The sequence below is a fragment of the Typopeltis vanoorti genome, chromosome 2 (genome assembly GCF_054136105.1).
Source record: "Typopeltis vanoorti isolate ZY-2024b chromosome 2, IOZ_Tvanoo_1.0, whole genome shotgun sequence".
In the NCBI taxonomy this organism is placed as follows: Eukaryota; Metazoa; Arthropoda; class Arachnida; order Uropygi; family Thelyphonidae; genus Typopeltis; species Typopeltis vanoorti.
This window is the reverse complement of record NC_143550.1, coordinates 20312221-20335383: the sequence shown is the minus strand read 5'-3', so window position 1 is coordinate 20335383 and position 23163 is coordinate 20312221. Positions and strand designations below refer to the sequence as shown.

The following is a 23163-nucleotide window of genomic DNA, read 5'->3' as shown; positions in this document are numbered from 1 at the left end:
AGTGAATTTGATGCATAAAAGGACATGTATATGACTGACAGACTGCACTTGAAAATGATTTTGAAGTTAGATGCTTGGAGAAAGTGTTCTTCAGTGAGAGTTTTTTTAGGCAAACTATAGTTATTAGAGGTGGGTAGCAATCTGGCATATGTCTAGCTATCCCTGGGACAAATGAGTGCAAGTGCAAGAATGATTGTGAAGAACTGGGTGTAGTTTCCAGGTTTCATTTCTGAATGGGCATGTAATGACATTATGTAAGAGTAGCAGGGGATCCAAGCAGATGCTGAAATGCATGCACACGAATGTCCAAAGTATCAGAAATAAAGGGGAGGAGAGGAGTTTCTGGCATTGGTCAACTCGACATGACCAAAAATGATTGGCATCAGAGAATGATGTAGTTACAGGGATAGAATGTCACTGATACAGGAAATAGGGTAGAAGGCTGAAATTATTCAGCTATCATCTTTAATGATAGCTGAATAACTTCAACCAACAAAAATATAAGTCAAGGAAGATTGTAGATCTTAGGGAAATGGTTCATTCAAATAGTATGAAATAGAGGCCAATAGGACAAAATATATTGTTGGTTGCTGCTATAGACCAGGGGGCCCAGAAGATGTGGATGACATGCATTGGCAGATTAGCACAATTAAAATGGCAGAGCTGGACACTTTTTAGCCAGTGGCTTCACCCTTCACAAAATCAACAGAACTCTGTGTCCATCCCTTCAAGGCAAACCCAATCTTCCCCTCCCCTCCCCCAAAAGCAAAAAAATGCAACATTCCTTTGCATCCAGGACAAGTCAGAAAAAGCTTCATGCATTCTAAAACAGTATCACATACAGACCTCCTTCAAGCCATACCAAAAATTAGCTACACATCTCCTCACCAAAAGTTTCTCTCCATCTAAATCATTCTGGTGTCTGCAGCATTCCTTAGCTTCTTTTCCATTTTGTCCAAAGTAAGTTATCCTTCTCACTTTACGTGAGAAGGATGTTATTTTCACAGCTGTTCCAGGACCATGCCAGGGATACAAATCAATGTATTCTCTGGAAGAAAAACCTCCTTTAAAATACAGAAGCAGATATAAATGAGAGATATTTCTGGAATTCATCACAGCATTACAATATTCTTCGAATCAAAACAGATTTGGGTGCCTCATCATTACCAAAAATCTTGAAAATCATCTTGAGACTTTCAGCAAGATCCCATTACTGCACTCAAAGAGGATGCCAGTTAAGACTGTAAGTCTTAACTGGCATTTAAGTGAGTACTGCATGATCATGATCACTGTCACCAACAGGAGGCAGAATAGTTACATCTTTAACTGATACATCCTCTGACACTATAATCAAATCTAACACTCTTTGACCTTGAGTTTTCTGTCACATGCTGCTTGAGGAAGTTGTCCCACAACAGCTCAGTAAATGCATTTTCATTCTTCTCATGAGATTCTACTGCTACCCAATCAATATTTGGAAAATTATTCTCCCATTATAATTACTCTTTTCACGCTCATCTTTTCTTTTTGATGATGCATTTCTTCATCACTAGCATCCGATCCACCACATCTGTAACAACACCCCACTATGAAATTGATCTTGTTAGATTCTACCTCATACTAGATGGCTTCAAACTCATTGCCACATGAAATACTGTCAGTTAGTAGTAGTACTACAGTCATAGGTCTCAGCTCTAACTGGATTCATGTCATCTGATATCATTAGCAGTATGCCTCCTCTCCTATCCTCTCTATCCTACCTAAAAATAGTGTACCCTTTACTTGATACCAGTTAGTATGTCTGATTCTGATAGCCAGGTCTCACTAATGTCTACAAGTTGTGGTCCCAACATATTGACTAAGGCAACAAACTCTATCCCTCTGTTTTTGATACTCCTAGCAATGTACAGATATAATAATCCATCTGCATGTTCTTTTGTATACTAATGTCTGCAGTCTGCATGACACAGTTGGGCAACTTGCAGATCTCTATTCTCCTGTAGTGCCTTATACAAGTAGATATCTTTGCGCACATTTGATGGGTCTGTATTGCACAAAGTCAAAATTGTTCTCTCCTCATCAACATTTCCATGACAAAGCCCATTCCTGTCAGTTTCACAGTTATATAACATTGTCACTCTTACACTCATATTCTCACTATTTCTCCTTTTATAATTTAGTTTCCCTGACTCTCTGTGTTAGGTCTCATACCAGTTATTAGTTTTTCTAGACTCCTGATACCAAATGCATTCAGGTGGCCGTCCCTCTTATACAAATCCAATCTTTCCTCAAACTCACTCCACACATCCAGAAACTCGCATCCATTCCTTTTGCACAGCCTACACATTGAATTGTTTGCCATCATAGCTCTTCTTCTTAATTCATTTTTATCATATCGAGGTAAAATACTGACAATTTTCACTTTTTCACTCTTCACTGTTGCCTCTTCCAACAACCCTTTCATGTCCTCTCTCATACTGAACTTATCGTTAGTTAAGTCGTTAGTACCTACAATTATGATTTTGTTTGCTTTTCTTTTCTGTTTTTGAATTGCTTCCTTTATATTCTTAATTTTCACTCCAGGAAAACTCGAAGTTTTAACTCATTCATCAATAGCATGTCTTATTATAGAGTCACCATACCAAATAACTTCTTTCTTGATGATAAAATGGTTATTTTTGACCACAAGAACTATAGGAGAATGAATGACTACTATTTGAGTTTTTTTTGGTCAAATTTATTTTAAAACTAAGTTATACCAACTAGTTTCATCAACTGTGGCTGTTGGCTTCATAAGGGTAAAAGATGTATAAAAAATAAGAACACTAAAAACGCTAAAACCATAAAATGAACTGAATACAATTGCATATTTATAAAAGCAGAAGAACGTGTACATCACATGCATAGCGCATGTACTGTCCGAAAGACAGTCATTCATTTTTTAAATATGCCGGAGTTTACAACATACCCTGCTCGTGTGGCTTGAACTATATTGGCCAGACTTCAAGAAGTTTTGAAATCAGGAAGAAGGAACACATAGGAGACGTCAATAATAATAGAGAATACAATTCGGAGTTAGCCTTTCATTTTGCTAGGACTAACCATATGATAGAATGGAATAAAAGCTCAATGCCCTACTTAGAGGAGGACTTCTGCTCCCGAATTATAAAAGAAGCCACAACAGTTCTCTGTTCAGAACAAAACCTTAATAGAAACCAAGGATTGATTTTGCCCGAGATCTGGAAGACCCTCATTAGATCTTTCAACATGCCAGAATTAAATTTTGCTGCAAACTACAGAATGTTCCTACATAACAACTAGTAGATCATACACGCACTATGTATGTGATGTACACATTCTTCTGCTTTTATAAATATGCAATTGTATTCAGTTCATTTTATGGTTTTAGTGTAAACAGTTTTTAGCGTTAAAGTGTTCTTATTTTTTGTACATCTTTTACCCTTATGAAGCCAACAGCCACAGTTGATGAAACTAGATGGTATAACTTAGTTTTAAAATAAATTTGACCAAAAAAACTCAAATAGTAGTCATTCATTCTCCTATAGTTCTTGTGGTCAAAAATAACCGTTTTATCATCAAGAAAGAAGTTATTTGGTATGGTGACTCTATAATAAGACATGCTATTTTAATGAGTGAGTTAAAACTTCGAGTTTTCCTGGAGTGAAACTAGTTGGTGAAACTAGTTGGTATAACTTAGTTTAAAATAGATTTGACAAAAAAAAAACCCGAATAGTAGTCATTCATTCTTAAAAATGAGACTTTTGTGGTTCTGAGACCATCGGTACTTTACTAATATAATCCTGCCTACTAGTTTCGCTAGCGACTGTCTAGCTTTGTCAAGGCTGAACGGTACATACAAAAAAATATAAGAGAATACAGAAATGTTGCTAACTGTTAGGCAGTTAAGTTTGAAACTATGCGTGACAATGCGTGCATGTGTTGAGAAGCTTCAGTCAGTATCATGGATACATGTTGTATGCACACGTGTTACATGATTTTTTGCGTATTGTAGTTCCGTTAAACTGAATGATGAAACTATGAAACTATTAAGTTTGAAACTATGCATTGTCATGCATAGTTTCTAGCTTAACTGCCTAACAGTTAGCAACGTTTGTGTATTCTCTCATATTTTTTTGTGTGTACCGTTCAGCCTTGACAAAGCTGACTAGTAGGCAGGATTATATTAATAAAGTACCGATGGTCTCATAACCACAAAAAGTCTCATTTTTAAGTATTTTATGACCAAATATGTATAAGTTAAATAGTCATTCATTCTCCTATAACTTCTTTCTTTTTACTAACAAAGTCACTTATCTGATTTCTATTACTTCCTGACTTACCTGTTTCCATGCTTTGCTGTTTCTTATTTTGCTGCTTAATTTTCATTTTCTCCCTATGCTCATTTAAACACCTCTTGCTTTTTGTAATTCTCACATCATTTTGTCTGATGATTTGCTTTAATTTAGCCATTTTGGAGGTTAATTTTTTTCCTTAATCTCCTCCACAACTCCAATAACTTTGTTAGCAGTGCTCTTTTTAGCATTACTTTTCTTATGTGTTTTTGGCACCATTTTAAACTTATACTTATTGTTGAAATATCTTAATAAAAATATGTTATAAAATACTAAAAACACTAAAATCTACACAAATATACTATAAAGCACTAATTTTCTAAGGGAAAAAACACAATGAAACAGACAAAAATCGCCAATTTTACATGAGTACTAAATTCACAGGCTAACTGCAATGTATCGTATCCAATGTATGGATATTGGAGTATTTGAACAATTTTTATTAAAAGTAAATTTTAGTGATTATATATACTTTTTGAACTGTTTACCTAGTTATTATGCATCCATAAAAATAAATGAAAAGTGATAATAGTGAATCTGTTTCAATTTAAAGCAAAACTGGAATTTAAAAAGTTCATGAATTTGAATACAAAACTGTCATTGAGAAAGATGAACTTGTGGGTATATTGCATGCCAGTTTAATATATTTATTATAATTCTAAAGTTTTTTTTAAAATTAAAATGCAATGGCTAGTTGTATTTATAAGCTTTTAATTATTTTTTGTTTTAGGAGGAAGGTTTTCAAAAATAAATTTTTTATTTAAAATTTTTATTGAATGTATTTCATAGTTGTGTTTATTATTGTTTATTTTCTTTAGAAAGTCATCAACACTGTTTTTACATAATCAAACATCATCTGTATATCTTTGAAATAGGAATATATAGAAACAAATTAGATAATTTTATTGGGATAAAAAACATACTTGGTTCTCATAGTGCACTAATAACTATGCTGAAGTACAACTCCTGGCAAAAAGCATCCAATCGACGACTGTAACAATAACATTTCATAATATATATTAGGATTTATTTTTCCTCAATACATAAATTTTGTTCAATTTGAACAATTATGAATATAAATATGATTAACAAAAAAAATTATTGAAAATTCGACAAGCTAGAACTAATTGCTCAACTCCCCATGAATTACAGAAAGAACTTTCAACTATCAAACATCACATGAAATTAAATGGCTTCTCCAAAAAGACTACACAATGTCTGTTCGATTCCTACAATCCTGTCCAGAACAACAAAGAATCAATACGTCAAGTTCAATTCCATATATTTCCGGAATCGTGGAACCAATTTCAAGAATTCTGAAGAAATATGATTTAACAGCCACTTATATCCCTGTTCCCGGGGCAGAGCTGACTACTACCGGGTGCATCCCCAGGTGGTGGATCGGGGAACAGCCTTCAGATATGGAGGCTAGCTGCGATATAAGCAGAGCAATCTGGCGAATAAGCAGCCGTGGACCAACAGTGACTGAGCTATCAGGGCGTGGGGGAGCAGAAGTGGCAACTCTGTCTCACTTAAAACCTCACAAAGCCCAATGACAACTCGGTGACATGGCGAGTAGTGCCACCATTAAATAAGCACCTGCTGGGGTCACTGCCCCTGATATTGGGAAGCAGCATTGTCAGTACTGACACAAGGTTGAAGCCAAATGATGACAGAAAAGCTTGTGATCAGAGATTTGCAGATGGCAATATGATTATATTGTGTACGTTTGTAATACTGCAGAGCAGAAAGCAAACGGAGAAACTACTGCTCTACCTTATCTCCAGAACAACCACCATGGCGAGCAAACCCTTACAATTGGCCCCAAGTTCCCGGCATCCCTTAAATGGGACAGGGGTACGTAGAATCTCCGGGCTCAAAATGGTGTCCACTTTTAAAATTGCAACTTGGAATGTCAGACCTCTGTATGAAGCTGGCAAATTAAGAAATGCCACAAGGGAAATGAAGAGGCTGGGCATCCGGATTTTGGGAATTTGCGAGACAAGATGGCCAGGATCTGGAAAGTGTCAACAAGATAATACAACAATGTATTACTCTGGGAATGATGAGAACAAACATCGACATGATGTAGCTGTAATAGTAGATGAAGAAATTAATAAATCAGTACTAAATTGGATTCCATTTTCTGAAAGGATAATGCTGTTACAACTTAAGGGAAACCCCGTTAACATAAATATCATCCAAGCTTATGCACCCACAGCTGACAAAAGTGAAGAAGATGTTGAAGAGTTTTATGAACACCTAAAAGAGATTAAAAACCTAACAAAGAAATATGATATAAACATAGTGATGGGTGACTTCAATGCAAAAGTAGGAAGAGGGGGGGTGATGGAGAAATTGTTGGCGAACATGGCTTAGGCACCAGAAATGACAGAGGAGATCGCCTAGTCCAGTTCTGTCAGGAAGAAGATCTAACAATAGCAAATACCTGGTTTAAACTTCCACCCAGAAGACTGTACACTTGGAAATCGCCTCAAGATAACCAACATAACATTGTCCGAAATCAAATTGATTATATACTGATAAATAAAAGATTCCACAGTAGTATAAAGAGTGCAAAGAGTTATCCTGGAGCAGATATCTCATCAGACCACAATCCCATAGTTGCAGAAGTACGTCTTAGATTAAAATCAGCTAAAAAATCACAAAAGAAGAAAAAGAAAATTGATGTAGAAAAACTGAAAGACCCGAACATAAATAAAAGTGCCAAGACACAGCTTAACCTGTGATTACAACAGATTAACATAGAAGAAAATAAAAGTGTGGAATCTCTTTGGAATAGCTTAAAGAATGCCATCGTAACAACAAGTATTGAAGAAGTAGGTTATGTGAATAATATAAAACAACAGGAATGGATGACAAATGAGATTCTTTCTCTTATTGATACAAGAAGAATGTACAAAAACAAAGACTCAAAAACAAAGACACTACTGTGTTCAAACATGATCTCCTGGATTCAGAGAGGATACAGAAACTGTGGAAAAGGTGCAAAGAAGACTTAAGAATATATCTGGATTATGAAATGTGGATTACAAGGATAGACTGAGAGTAAGTGGATGACAGACACATAATGTAGTCCACACTCTCAATGGATGACAGGTGAGGTGATAGAAATCAATGAAGGATGTCATCCGATATCTTGTAACATCCTATGAGAGGATGTTACAAGATATCGGATGACAAAACTGTTCATTATATGAAAGGTGGGGGAAGAGGACAAGGAGGGGGGTCCATGGAAATTAAGTTTGTGTGTGGTTAAGAAAGGATTGGGAGCTAGATTTTTCTACCACAGAACAGTGATTGAGTAGAATGGTTCACCTCTGGAAGCAATGAGTGCATCTAGTGTGAAAGAGTTTAAGAGAAGATATAACAGCTGGTGTGGGTGATGTATGGCCTCCCTTGATAAGTGCTTGACTACCAGGAGATCTGATGATGATGATAAAAGTCATACTGTAGCATAGAATGATAATAATGTGTAATGATCAATAAATTGTCTATTTTATCTAAAATTACCCATATTTTTACTATTAGTAAAAAAAAAAGTTTTTTTTTATTTATTATACACATGGTATAAATGCTAATACTATTCTATGGTATTGCATTTGTTCCTGGGAAGTTTAGGATGACACTGTTGTATTTTACGAGCTGTGTGATGTTACATTGCTAAGCACTAAAAAGAGGTAAATTTCATCAGTGATGAACAAATTATAGGTATTAATTCACAATTTCATATAATAATCTTAATTTATAAATTCAATTAAAGATAAACATTAGACTAATGTAGGAATTAGAAGGTCTCAATTAAAAAAAAACCTAGTGTGTTATCCGGATTAAACTTTTCCATATTTTTGACAAGGATAGGCAATCATTTCGATTCTAGTTAGGGAATTGAAGGAAGGCCTCAGCACTCTCTTTGAATAGGTGTTCGAATTTATAGCAACATCTATGTAGAAGGCGAGCCCTGGACCAGAGAATGTTGTGGCTTGTCTCCAACCTGTGCTGTGCCAATCCAGACTTATCAGATTTGTTGTGAAGAATATACGATTGATGTTCTTGTATTCTTTTTCTACAGAGCGTCCGGTTTATCCAAAGTAGGATAGATTGCAGTTACAAGTTGCAGGCAGCGACATAGTTGAGCGTTTATCTCTAGAAGATGGGAAATATGTGGATATTTTGTTAACAGGGATATTCTTCTTCTTATTGTGCTATCGTCTATCGAAGGTCAGCGACCATCTTGGCGAACAAACTGCGATCTTGTGCTAATCTGAGCAGTTGTGCACTGCTCTTTCCTGTCCACGTCTTGATGTTGTCAAACCATGATATTCTTTTTCTTCCTCTAGTTCCTTTGCCATCAATTCTTCCTACCAAAATAGTTTGTAGAAGTTGGTATTTGCTGTTTCTCATGATGTGGCCAAGATATGATTTCCAAGATATGATCTGACTTCCATGTTTAGGTCTTTATTGCAGAATAGTGTTCTCATTTTCATGAAGGACTGCCGTGCAACCTCAATCCTTGTCTTTATATCTATTTCTGGATCCCACCGTTCATTATTGATCAAGTGCCAAGATATTTATATCTTGACACTTGATCAATATTTTTCCCATTGAGTGTCAGTTTCATTGATGAGGCTGGATGTTTGCTGATGATCATGTATTTTGTCTTGTTGATGTTTATATTTATTCCCATTCTTTGGCTTTCTATGTATACTCTGTCAATGAGTTTTTGGAGATCCATAATGTTATCTGCAATTAGCACGGTGTCATCTGCATATCATAGGTTGTTAACAATCTTTCCATTTATTGTGATTCCCTCTGGACATTCTTCTAATGCTTTTTTAAAGATTACCTCTGCGTATATGTTGAACAGGAGTGGTGAGAGCACACATCCTTGTCTCACTCCTCTTTTGATGTTAATATCACTGGTGGTAATGTTGTCTAATTGAACGGTAGCTGACTGATTCCAATACAGATTTGTTATTAGTCTTATGTCTTGTTCGCCTAGCCTTATTTGTTGAAGGACTTCTATTAAGTTAGTGTGTCTGACTTTGTGGAATGCTTTTTCAAAATCTATGAAACACATAAAGACAGATTACTGTTTTTCTATGCATTTTTGTATCAATATTTGGGTACAGAAAAGGGCCTCTCTAGTACCAAAACCATTCCAAAAGCCGAATTGTGTTTCACTTAGAGTTTCTTCACTTTTTCTATAAATGCGATTCTGAATTACTTTCAAAAATATTTTTAATGTTTGGCTCATTAGACTAATAAGTCGGAAGTCACCACAGGAATTCACTTTGGGTTTCTTTGGGATAGTGATAAATGTAGATTTGAGCCAATCTGATGGAAATTCATCACTTTCATATATTTTATTAAATAGTTTTTCAAGAAGTTTGATGTTATCTGGTTCGATTAATTTTAAAAATTCTGTTTGCACACCATCTGGTCCACTGGCTTTTCCTGTTTTACTTGTTTGTATAGCATTCTCTATTTTGCATTTCATGATTGCTGGTCCTTGAATGTTATCTTTTATATTTATAGGCTTCTGTCTAGTATCATTGAAAAGTTCTGTTACATATTTTATCCAAATCTGTGCTTTATTCTCTTCTTCTAGAACTATTTTTCCATTTTCGTCTCTTAGAGACACTATTTGCTTTTTCCTCAGTTTTCCGGAAATTTCGTTGATTTTCTTATACAGATTGAAATTATCATGTTTCTTCTGAAGCAGTTCAATTTCAGTACATAAATTTTTCATCCAATTTTCCTTGGCTTGTTTTATTTTTTTCTTGATGATGTTATGTGTTTCTGTATACCTGGCTTCAAGTACAAGTCAATCTCCAAAAACTCAGTGTTGTTCCCCTCAGTAACAGGCTCACCCTACCACTGAGAAGAACTCTCAGAACTGGTTGGCTCTGCGCCGTGGCAGGCTCACCCCACCACTGAGCAGAGCCGCTCAGTTGCTCATATCTCATCTGAGGGGTAACAGCAACAGCCGTGCCTCAGTTAACTTCATGGGCTAAGCATTTCCATTCATCACCCAAGCTTCCAACTGGTTTCAACCTTTGTTGAGATCTCGTCAGTGGGAACCAGACCCAGAGGTGGTGATACTAAGGTGGAAGCAATGGAGAAGTCATATTTACCTATACGAGTTTGCCACAAGGTGTCTCACCTTATTATTAAATTACTCTGGATTTAGGAAAGATGTTGGAAGTTTTTTCCAACTTGGTTAGACTATAATAAATTTAGTTTAATCTTTTATCCAAGTGTAAGCAAACAAAGTTTGCACCTGAAGTAAGGACTGAGGCAACTCGTGGTAAAGGTGGGCCAAGCTCTCGTCACCCCTTGTCTTAGTATCTCCCATAATGCAAAGCACATCTCCTTGCAGACAGTGGAAAAGTGGAAAAAACCAAGTGGAAAAAAACTTTCAACATCTTTTTCTAAATCCAGAGTAATTTAATAGTAATTTAATAATTTAATTAGAGTAATTTAATAACAGAGTAATTTAATAATTTAATTGAGACTTACAAACTTCTGAAAGGGTCATACAGGATTTCAATTGATAGAATTTTTCAGTTTATGGAGGATGGGAAAAGGACGAGAGGGCATCCTTTGAAGCTGAGAATGAAGGCCGCCAAGAAGGGTGTGAGGGCTAGATTTTTCTCTCAGAGGGTGGTGCGTGATTGGAATGGATTGCCATTGGATGTTGTGAGTGCAAGCAGTGTGAATGAATTCAAGAATAAGTATGATAGCTGGTGTGTGTAGTATGTGGCCTCCCTCGATGAGTCTCTGACCCCCTGGGGTCTCTCTTAATAATAATAATAATAATGTGAGACACCTTTTGGCAACTCGTATAGGTAAATATGACTTCTCCATTGCTTCCACCTTAGTATCACCACCTCTGGGTCTGGCTCCCACTGATGAGACTTCAAGAAAGGTCGAAACTGGTCTGAGTAGTGGCCCTTCCCTTAATGCATAGCATTATACATGTCTGCAAGGAGATGTGCTTTGCATTATGGGAGATATTAAGACAAGGAGTGATGAGAGCTTGGTCCACCTTTACCACGAGTTGCCTGAGTCCTGAAGATACTTCAGGAGCAAACTTTGTTTGCTTACACTTGGATAAAGGATTAAACTAAATTTATTATAGTCTAACCAAGTGAGAAAAAACTTTTCACAGTCTAAGTGTGGTCTGATCAGGGTCTTATACAATGGAACGATAACTCTTTTATCTCTGCAGGTCAGCATCCTTCTCAGTATTGCAGCAATCCTCTAAGTTACCTTCATGTTTATGATAAGTTGTATATTTTTTTATCACTAGAATAGGATAAAATTTTTTTTTATTATAAATCTACTTTTCTGGAATTTTTTTTTTAAATAATTTTCTTAATGCATCTTTTTTAGGCAGTTAACACAATTTTTAAATAAAGACAGCAGGGATAATGGTAAGGCCATACTTTCAAATTCTCTTATTCCTGATAATGCAGAAGACAAAAGCCATGGGATCAAAATGGGAATATCCACAGATCTGTGTGATAATGGCCAGGTGAGATCATTTTTTAAATAATGATAAGAATTTTAGTACTAAATAGTACGATGTGATTTTTGTCTCTTCTGGCAGGTATTATAATCATATATCTTAACTGATAAATCTATTCATTTGGCAATTTCATCATAGGCTTTATGTCCTGTTCCTGCTCTGTAGATGAGGTTGATCTTTCCATCTTAGTCTTGGACGTCCATGGTCTCTTCTTAGGTTTATACTCTAGTGCTAGTTTAGGAATCCTATTGTTATTTATTATTAACCAGTTTTGCTGGGATTCTTCTATTTCTTGTACAATGTTTTTAGTATGTAATCGTTCTCTTTTTTCTGTGTTTTTCTTTTTATCTAATCTAATGAGTCCCAGGAGAGGTCTTAGAAACTTCATCTGTGCTACTTCCAATCCAATGTTTTTTTTTTTTTTTTTTTTAGAAGCCAAGTTTCACTTCAAATTTGAGAGATGTTTTAGAGGTTATATTATTATTATTATTATTATTATTATTATTATTATTATTATGGGCAACTCCAGGTAGTCCTTAGACTCATTGAGGGAGGCCCCAAATCATGTTCATCACAACTAGTCGACATTCACACAGTATCTATCATACCTTGCCTTAAACTCATTCACTGTCACAGCACCCACTACAGACTCTGGCAGCTTATTCCACTCATTCAGCACTCTAAAAGTAAAGAACCCAGCTCTAACACCCTTACTAACCACACTCTTGCCCAGCTTCCATGGATGTCCCTTAGTACTCCCACCACCAGCCCTGTTCTCAAAAATATCTTCTGAATTAATTTTATAGAAACCCTTCAGAAATTTGAATGTCTCAATCATATCTCCTCACCTCCGCCCATCAACCAATTTCTGCAACCCACAAATCCTCAACCTGTTCTCATAAGGTTCATTCCACAGACCTGCTATCATCTTGGTCACTCGCCTCTGCATCCTCTCAACCTGCTCCCCATCAAGAAGAAACCTAGGTTGACCAAATCTGGCACAATCTCTTTGGCCTGCATGGCCAATATTCTTTCATAATCCGCTTTTGCTTTTCTTACCACCCTTGTTACTTTTCTGGCCTGAGCTTTATACTGTTCCTGCACCTGCTGGTCACCTTTCTCCTTAAATTCCCTCCACAATTGTTTCTTTTTTTTGCAGCTCAAGCTTAATGGTGTTATTCATCCATTTAACCCCTACTTGATTTATTATTCGGACTCTTGGTATACAGTCAACCATTGCTTCCTGCAAACACTTCTTGACCACCTTCCATGCACTATCAACATCCAGCCTTTGCAGTTTTACATGCCATGGCACTGAGCCAAGCACACTCCTAAGTTTGTTATACTTACCAGCCTGGTAATTCCACATGTACCCTGTCTTAATTTTAAATTCCACTCCTTTAGCCACCTCCCTAGTCATGACCTTATAATCACTCTCACCAATTGGTGGCAACATGGTCATGTTCGTTACAGCCACATTCTCAGATGCGATTACTAGGTCAAGCACTCTCTGCCCCTAGTATTTTCCATTACATGCTGTCGCAAATAGTTGTCCCTTAATAATCGCATAAAATCCAATTCCTTCCTCCCGTGTGCCCTCTCCTCCTTCCAGTCAATGTTACCATAATTGAAACCCCCATAATAATTACCCTTCTTCCACTCATTTCTTATATTTGCCTATGCATACTATCTCCACCATCTATTCCATCACCTGGTCTATAGCACACCCAATTGTATATTTTGTTCTGCTAGACTTTATCTCACACCAAATAGCCTCAAATGTGCTCTTTTCTCTATCCTGCAGTTCATCTTCTATACTCCTTGGCTGCAACTCATCAGCTATCATCAATAACACTCCTCCCCCCTTTTTATTCTCCCTGTCACTCCTGAACATGCTATACTCGTCACATTAAATCCCATTAGCTTTATCATCTTCTGTCAGCCATGTTTCACTAATACCAACAACCTGTGGCCTGGAAGTGCCACTCAAGGCGAAAAACTTCTCCTCCTTGTTCCTAATACTCCTGGCATTAGTGTACATGAATTGCAGATGCCCGTTAGTCCCATCCCTACTTTGATGTCGTATACTAACTATTCCATTCTGATTTGTTGTCCTTTGTACTTGCTCGGGCATATTATACTCATTCATACACTCAACTGCCTCCCTAAAGTCTGCATATCTACTTCCCCCTCCCCTCCTTAATAAATCTAGTTTCCCTGAGTCTGTACATCCACTTCATTCATGGACACTTTTTCAAGCCTCCGTACACCAAATACATTCAAATGTAAACCATCTTATATAAATCCTTTCGCCCATCGAACTCACATTCACAAATTCCACACCACTCTCCATGCATAACCCGTGCATAAAGTCATTGGCAATTATGGCCCTCCTTCTAAACACTTCACTGTCATACCGCACAAAATACTCACCATCCTAACTCTCTCTCACTCTTCTCTTTTGCTACCTCAAGTAATTCCCTCACATCCTCTATCATTTCCATTTTGTCTTCTTTCAAATCATTTGTTCCTGTCACGACTATCATTTCTTTCACCCTCTGTTTTTGCGCTCTAATAGAGTCGCTGACGTCCTTTATGTTCGCCACCCGGTTGGTACGATTTCGTCTCTTTCTCAACTATCACACCTCTTAATAACAAATCTCCTTACAGCACTCTCTCCTTCATTTTTGTTTACGTTTACGAACATTCTCTTATTTTTCGTATCAGATTTTCGCCATTTATTAGTTGGTATGTTCGGTACACATTTTTGTATACGCTTCAGTTGCCGTTTTGCTCTATGTATCGCTCCGCTCAACCGTGTGAGCTCACTACTTGCATCTATCTCACCATTTTCATTATCATTTAAATCATCCATTTGTTCTGTATTTTTACCTTCATTTACACTTTCGACGTCGCTCTCACACCTATCTGGTACTACCTCGCAATTTCTTACCACATCACTATTTTCTATATTCTGACTTTCTTTAACGATATTACTCTCGCCACCCGAAACACGCTTTAGATCCTCATTCTCCTTACACTTTCTGCACATATTTACTCCACTATCACCATCTAACCAGATTCCAACCGCTCTTCGCAGAGCATGTATCTCACAGACAGCACATTGCATAAACTCTTTTATATCAAAATTCTTAAACAAACATGGCGAACTGGCTGCCATTTTTTTTTATTGGTGCCATATGTACGCTATCTTATCTTAAAAATAATAATTAAAATAACACAAAAATCGCACAGACACACTAAGATACGAAAAGCAAACAATGCTACATAAAATTCTAGTAAAATTGCCAATGATAACATAAAATACTACTGATCTTTTCAGGAGCTCTTGACAAGCCGACGATCATATCAGTGCGACACCTATCGATGATATATGAAACTCAGTTAAGATTATGTAATCTTAATTGAGTTTCGATTGAGTTAAGATTATGAGTTAATTGAGTTTCTTTAGTCATTTGTTTTCTAAAATTTCTTTTAATTATGCCATTCATTCTATTGTAAATTTGTAGTCTTTCTTCAAATTCTGAATCAGTGTTGAATTGCAAGATTATATTTCCTGAGTATTTGAATTCCATAACTTGTTCTATTATTTTATTATTAAGCATAATTTTGACTTTTTCAATGGTGTTTCTACATATTGCCATAGTTTTTGTTTCATAGATTTTCATTTTAAATCATATTGCTATTTCATTTAGATGGTAAGTTGCAATTTTTAGTTTATCATCTGAATTTGAAATTAATACTTGATCATCTGCATAAAGTATTGCATTTATCTGTATATTATTTGTTAGTTTAATTCCATCTTTGACAGTTGTTTTCCATTCTTTTAAGATTCTGTTTATATAAATGTTGAATAGAATTGGGGATAAGCCACAGCCTTGTCTCGCTCCTTTATTTATGGTTATAGGTTCTGATAATGTTCCATCTGCAAATTTGATGCAAATTTTTATTTCTCTATATAGACTTTTTATTGCTTTAATTAGTTGAGGAGGTATTTTATCATCCAGTTATATTTTACCAAGTAGATTTCAAGTTATACGCTTTTCGTAGTCAATAAATAGAAGTAAAGTGAGCAAATTATATTCTTTTCTTTTTTTTTATGATCTGTCGCATTGTGATAGAGGTATCTGTGCATCTTCTCCCTCTTCTAAAACCACACTGTTTTTCTTCTAAATAAATTTCTGTTTATTTAATTAGTCTATTCTTTAAAATATTTGCATATAGTTTAGTTGCTGTTATTAAAAGAGTAAAGCCTCTGTAATTTCCACATTTGGCCTTGGCTTTTTTGTGAATATTTATTACTACTCCAGTTTCCTATTCTTTTGGGATCTTTTTATTTACTTTTAAATTGCCAAATCTTTTTGGGATCTCAAATCATCTCAGAGATCTCGAAAAGATTTGTCAATTTAAAAGTAAATAATGAAAAATTAAAAAAAATAAAATGCTTGCCATTGTCAATAGTTTATTCGAGATACTGGCTTAATTTCAGAAAGATCAGAATTGCTTTAAGGATGTACCCTAAAATCATAGAAAAAAGATGGGTGTTTAATTTACAGACCCACTTGACATTTATAGAATATGAGAAACTCTGCCAAATTAATAGATAAAAATTATGGAATATAATAGAAGACCAAAGTCCCAAATGGTCATTAAATGCAGTTAAGAGCTTATATAACTATAAAACAGTAATTACAAATATTAATGAGTGTATATTAGCAGAAGGAAATCAAGTACTTCAACAGGGATGTAACCATTCTCCTACCTTATGTAATATATGAGGGTGGTTTGAAACATTCTTGGCCTTTGGCCTAGCAATGAAAAAATGAATTTATAATTTCAAAATTATTTTTATTTTTCAACATAATCTCCTTTAAGGCTAATACATTTATTCCAGCGATGCTCCAGCACCATTATCCCGTCCCTATGGTAGTTCCCAGTAAGATCTGCAAAATACCCCTCTACAGCTGCAATCACCTCTTGATTTGGAGAAAAATGCTGACTAGCAAGGAAGAGTTTTAGTTTTGGGAAGAGATAGAAGTCAGAGGGAGCCAAATCTGAGGAATAGGGTGGATGTTCCAACAATTCATACTGCAGATCCCTTAATTTTCCCATTGCCAAAACACCTTTGTGGACAGGTGCATTGTCCTGATGAAAGATGATTTTTTTTCTTCTGCAAACAGAGTCCTTTCCCACGAATTTTTTCATCTACTCTAGTTAAAAGATTGGAATAATATTCCCCAGTTATTGTTTTACCCTTTTCAAGATAATTAATAAAGAAAATGCCTTTAGCATCCCAAAACACTGATACCATGACCTTTCCTACTAATGGAACCTACTTTTGTCTTCTTTGGTACTGAGCAACCGGCTTCTGTCCAGTGTTTTGACTGCTATTTGGATTCAGGTGTGTAATGGTGAATCCAAGTCTCATCCTTAGTAATAAATTGAATGGACAAAATCAGTTTTATTCTTGTTAAAACGCTCCAACCACTGTTCAGAGATTTTCACGTGAGTACATTTTTTATCTGCTGTGAGCAAGCGCAGCACCATCTTGCGCAAAGCTTTTTCATTTGCAATTCTTTGCAAATATATCTTACACGTTCTTTTGAAATGCCTGTAGTCTCGAAAATTTCATGTATTTGACTCGCTCGTCATCCAGTACCATATCGTGCACTGGATCAATGATTTCTGGTGTTGTTATACTTTTTGAACGCCCTTCACGTGGATCATCTTCAAGGCTGGCACGGCGACATTTAAACTTGGCAGCCCATTTCTTAATTGTCGAAAACGAAGGAGCTGAGTGCCCATAAACTTTTATGAACTTTGAATATTTTTTTTGGCTTTAAATCTTCTTTTAGAAAGAAGTTTTATACCCGCATGATACTCAATTTTATCCATTTCAAGGGATACAGACAACACTTTTGCTTCAGACAACTGTATAAAACAAACTACTTGATAGAATGGCTTTCAATTTCACATGGATGCTTATGACAGATGTACCAACTTAGAAAAAAAAAATCTTGCCAATGGTTTTGCCATCTATGGTCAAGGCCAAGAATTTTTCAGACCACCCTCATATAGATGACCTGATAAGGAAGTGGAGCTCCTACAACATATGGTCTGTGAAAAAAAGATAAGTTTCGATATTAATTGATAATGATATATTATAACTTGAATGTAATTTTAGTGTAATTTTAATCTGGTTTGTTTGTGACGGAGTGTGGTGCATTTGCATTTCAAAGTTAATCAGTTTGAAGCACTTTTTCAGATTAACATTTAACAAAGGAAAAATGGCGAGTAAGAACAAGGTCATCCAGATGTACAGCATGAAAGTCGAGTGTATTGAGTGGTGTGGATTTCACCTACATGATTTGTTGATGGGATTGTAATAGGCGAATGTATGGTCGAATGTTGCAGGTATTTTTGTTGAGAGATTAAACAGGAGAAGTGAGAGAGTGAGGGTCTGTAAGAACTGTGATATGTTAATAGATTATGGGGATTTGAATGAAAGTTGGGAATCAGTAGAGAAGAATACCAGGTGGAAGGCAGTGATGAATGCTAGATTAAGAATAATAGCCAGAAGAGTGAATGTAAGATTTTGAGTGTGGAGAATGTGATTGTAAATACTAAAATGATTAAAATAGAAAACTAGGCATAATTACGGAAGTGAAGTGTACCTGACTGACAAAGCCAGAGCCTGTGTGACTGTGGAAACAGAAGAAAGTCTAACGGATGAAGCAACAAGCAGGAACGATTGTTGGAATGCAAGAGTTGAAGAATGAAATGATTAAGATGCCAAATGTATGGTAAATGCAAATGGAAGATTGTGAAAGAATAAAAAGAAAAATAGTGGAGAGAAGCAGTGAATGACTCAGAATTTCCATCATATAATGCTATTCTTATCATAAAAGTTGTGATGGATGAGAGAGTGCACAAGGTATGTTTTCCAAGAGGGAGAATGAACAAGATAATTGAGGCACTAGTTATGAGAAGTAAGCGTGTGAAGGAGTTAGTGGTTGTGGTTGGGATGAATGATTTGGTTGGGCATAGGAAGAATGTGAGATTGGATATCAGCAGATTGATGAGAGAGTGAAAGACAACAGTTTGGTAGGAAGGATAATTCGTGTGTTACTCAGGTATGATAATAATGAGTTATGGCAGAGAGCAAAGATATTGAATGGAATGTTAACAGAAATGTGTGAAGAGAAAACAGTGCAGTTTGTGAATGTGTGAGATGAATGTAACTGTATAAGAGTAATGGACTGCATCTGAATGTTTCCGATGTGAGCTATTTGGGAAGGTTGCTCCTGGAAGAAGGTGTAATGAATGATGTAAACAAGGTATCAGTGGAAGCGAATACTGATGTGAATGAGCAGGAGAGTGGACTAGGTGAGACCGATGTGGTTGAGAATGGAGAAAATATGAGGACAGGGAAATGGAAGGGGGGGGGGGAGAACAGTGTAAGAAGAGTGGATTCTGAAAGCGGTAATGAATTTGTGTATGTGAATGATCAGCATAGGAATGGAATGGTCAGGAATACATCTGTGGTTGAGTTGGAAGGCTGTGTGGGGCAGATGAGCAGACAAAGCAGGTGAGAAGTCACAGATTGGGGACAGCATGAGCAGTGTAATAATTTCTGCTGTCTTTAATGCGTTATTTTATTATCTTTACTTTATACTTTACTGTTATTCTGATTTGCTGTGCACGCTTTCTCTCTCTGAATCTTTCTTGCTTATATTATTACGTACTATGTTTATCTACCCTTCACACTACGAGTCTTATGCCTGAGATACTAGAAAATTTATTTAATTTAGACTGCACCACTAATATCATGTAATTAGCATAAAATTCAATAATACAGCTGGCAGATTTCTCTCTCTAACACAAATTCCTAAAATAAAACTTTACACAAATAGTCGTGGTCTATATTCTTTTACTTAACTTTACGCTTCGGCTATATCACTTAGTTTCCTGCTCACAAGTCCGATTTATTTAGGAACAGTGCATTTGTAAAAATAAACAAACAGGCAGCACTCTTTTAACAAAAAGAACGAAACAATTTATTTACATTATTATGAAATATACATGAATTTAAACATTAGGGAGATTGCTTTCTCTATCCATTTATAAAATCTTTAGCATAAATTATAACCTATTTGCTTTAACACTAATTAACTTCTTTAACTCACAACCTTATTTACTCTTTGCTTACAAAATTCAACTTATTAAACTCCTAGTTTACTTGCAAAGAGGTTAGAGTTATCTTTTACAAACTTTATATCAACTTCCAACATGCCAATTGATTCTCTTAAAGACACTTCTTATCACTATTAAACAAATATCTTAAAGGTCCTTCTAATACACACTAAGAGGAATTATATAAAAGTATGTAACTTACACAGGCTCTGTATTGCACATTCAGTCAAAAGTCTTTCACTAAAAGTTATATGGCAATTCTTTCATCTTAGATCTCGAGCTTCCTCAGGAAATTTGGCTTCAATAGTATCTCATTGGAAAAAATAGCGGGCTGTAAACAGCGGCCTGTGGTACTCATAAGCTGCTGCAAAATGTTGTTCTCCCACACCGAAAAGAAAAACTTCCGAGCGAAGCTGCTTAGGGTAATTTGCCTCGCCTTTTCTCCTCTACTTGGGCTCGCTGAAAATGCCTGGACGACTGCCATTTTTTTTTTCTGCCGTCTCAAAATAGCTCGAATTGCCACTTCCACTAACTCGAACTGCCACCAACTGTCTCACCAGGATCCCTCTCTCTGGACTGGAAACTTTTCTCCGGGGATTGGAACTTCTCCTTTTGGCAATTTGAAGCTCTGTCTCTGCAACTGCTGGAAGATCTCTGCCAACGTCTGGAACCAGCAGCCTATTCTCTCTAGCCTGGAAGCTCTGTCTCTGCAACTGCTGGAGGCCTCTCCTCTGACGGCAACTGGAACCGGGAAGCACCATATACTTGGCTCTGTCCCTTTTTATTATGCCTTCTCTGAGACCTCGCACGAAGTTTGTAACCCCCTGAAGAATTCAGCATGATTCTTTCATCTTAAGTTTCAAGTTCGGTCCGCTCTTTTTTCTCTTCTGTGCCTTCTTTTGATTGTAAGTTGCTGGCCATCAGAAAGTTCTTTGAACCTTTCTGACTGACTTTGGAGGTGTTTATGTGCAGAGCTTGTAAGCCTTTCTCATACACACAAAGTTTATAAACAACCTTTCTTATGCCACCATGTAGATCTATTACATACAGCTCCGGCAGAAAAAACGTTGCCTTTGTTTTTAACACTCTAACGTAGGGGTCACCAAACTTCTTTGACTGTCGACCCCTTCAAGAATTTCTTGACTTTTTATCGACCCTCCTCTATTTTACTATTATGTAATTATAATAGGACAAGCAAAAAAGACGCTTATGTGAGTTTTTAGATTGTTTATTTTATAGTTAGAGTGTTTATTGTATGTATAATATAGTATATATATTATTATATTGACTTAACGTCAAAGGAATAATTTTTTTTTTTTGACGTCCTTCTTAACATTACATATTTGATAGGAGGGATAAGAATATATAAAATATAAAATTTAATTTAGATAACAAAATAACAATAATATAATCTTCCTTATATATGAAAATAAGACTTTTATTAACTTAGCATACAATTTACTAGCGTTGTCAATGTGAAGGGTGTGCTTCGTGACTCTTGACAAGATTAGCAATGTTGGGTTCAAAATTAGTAAGTTTCAGCCTTACATCGCCATGGAATTCTATACCTTATTTCTTTGTTTTGTTAAAATGGAATTAACATGGCTGTAACCAGCTTCAACCATGTACAAGCTTGGAAATGCAAGCAAAAAGGGGAGTACCACTTCAGAAAGTTTTGGATATTTTTCTACAACATTTATATTCGTCCAAAAGTAACTTAAAATCCTATTTTTAAAAAGCGTCTTAGCTTCAAGATCAACTGACAATTCAATAAACTCATCTTGTAAGTTACATTCGATATTTTCAATATCTGCAGAAAATGGCATGATAACCCAATCTGGAATGTGCATGTTTTCAAAATCTGCAAAGTGCAATTTAAAATCTTCTCAAATTTTGAAGATGTTTTGTGTATATTTCTAAGTCTTCATCTTTTACTTCCAATTGCCGTAGATTCGAAAAGTACTGAGAATCTTTTCGTAACAATGGTGATTTAAATAAGGCTAATTTAGCTTGGAAGCCTAAAAGAATATTCCGAGCGTGAATAATCTTGATATCTTTACCTTGTAGATGGGTCTGTACGTCATTAAATTTTGAAAATAAGTCTGCCAAGTAGAAAATATGATTCTTATTTCTCTTCAGTTCATCACTCAAAAACAAATTAACATCTGTAAGAAACTCTAGGGTTGAGTCGAACAACTCAACAAATCTTTGTAGACTTGCACCTCTAGACAACCATCTTACTTCAGTCTGCAAGAGTAATTGGTTTGATCTTCATCATTTTTTTCACAAAGTTTTATTTATTAATGTGTATTAAATCTATTTGATTAATAGATTTAATACACACCCTTAGAGTATCATGCAGTTCGTCACTAAGAGTTTTTGCCACCAAATGGTTTCGGTGCAACACACAGTGAATAGAACGTACACTTTGAACTTTTTCTTTCAGAAAGGCAGTGAAACCCCGATAATGGCCCACGATTGCAGGTGTGCCATCTGTGGCTACTTCTGTTATATTAGTAAATGGAATATCATACTTATTTAAATATTCCTCCAATCGCTGAAAAATTGTCAACCCCGTTCCATCACTTTCAAGATATTTTGCAAATAAAAATTCGTCAATAATTTGATGTTTGGTTTTACTATAATATCTTACATAAGCCATAAGAATAGAAGAACCATTGAATGTAGATTCATCAAGTTGGATGGAGAACTTACTATTTTTGAGTTCTGATACTACAGTTTTTTTTCCTACATCTTCAGCCATTTCACCAATACGTCTTTTCACGGTATTCACACTCAATGGTAAGCTTTCTAAAACAGGGCCAGAATCTTTTTACATTATGGTTTCAATTACTTCTTTGATTACGGGTATAACAATGTCCTCTGCAATTGTATATGATTTTCTTTTTTTTTTGCTATATTAAAAGAATATTGTAAGAGGCTGTTACTCCTTGTTTATTGTCAGCTTCGGCAGGTGCTTTCATAAATGATTTTATAGTTGGTCGATGTGTGTATTTCTCT

The 23163-nt window shown here is 35.8% G+C and overlaps 1 protein-coding gene across 3 annotated transcripts in view; it reads left to right on the top strand.

Annotated features, from left to right (window-relative positions):
* Positions 1-23163, top strand: part of LOC150108862 (uncharacterized) — a 299142-nt gene that overhangs the window by 72034 nt on the left and 203945 nt on the right. For all 3 annotated transcript variants that reach the window (XM_090410451.1, XM_090410442.1, XM_090410458.1), the window contains one exon: positions 11793-11934. In XM_090410451.1, the coding sequence (XP_090266577.1) occupies positions 11793-11934 (142 nt within the window). The remainder of the gene's footprint in view (positions 1-11792; positions 11935-23163) is intronic.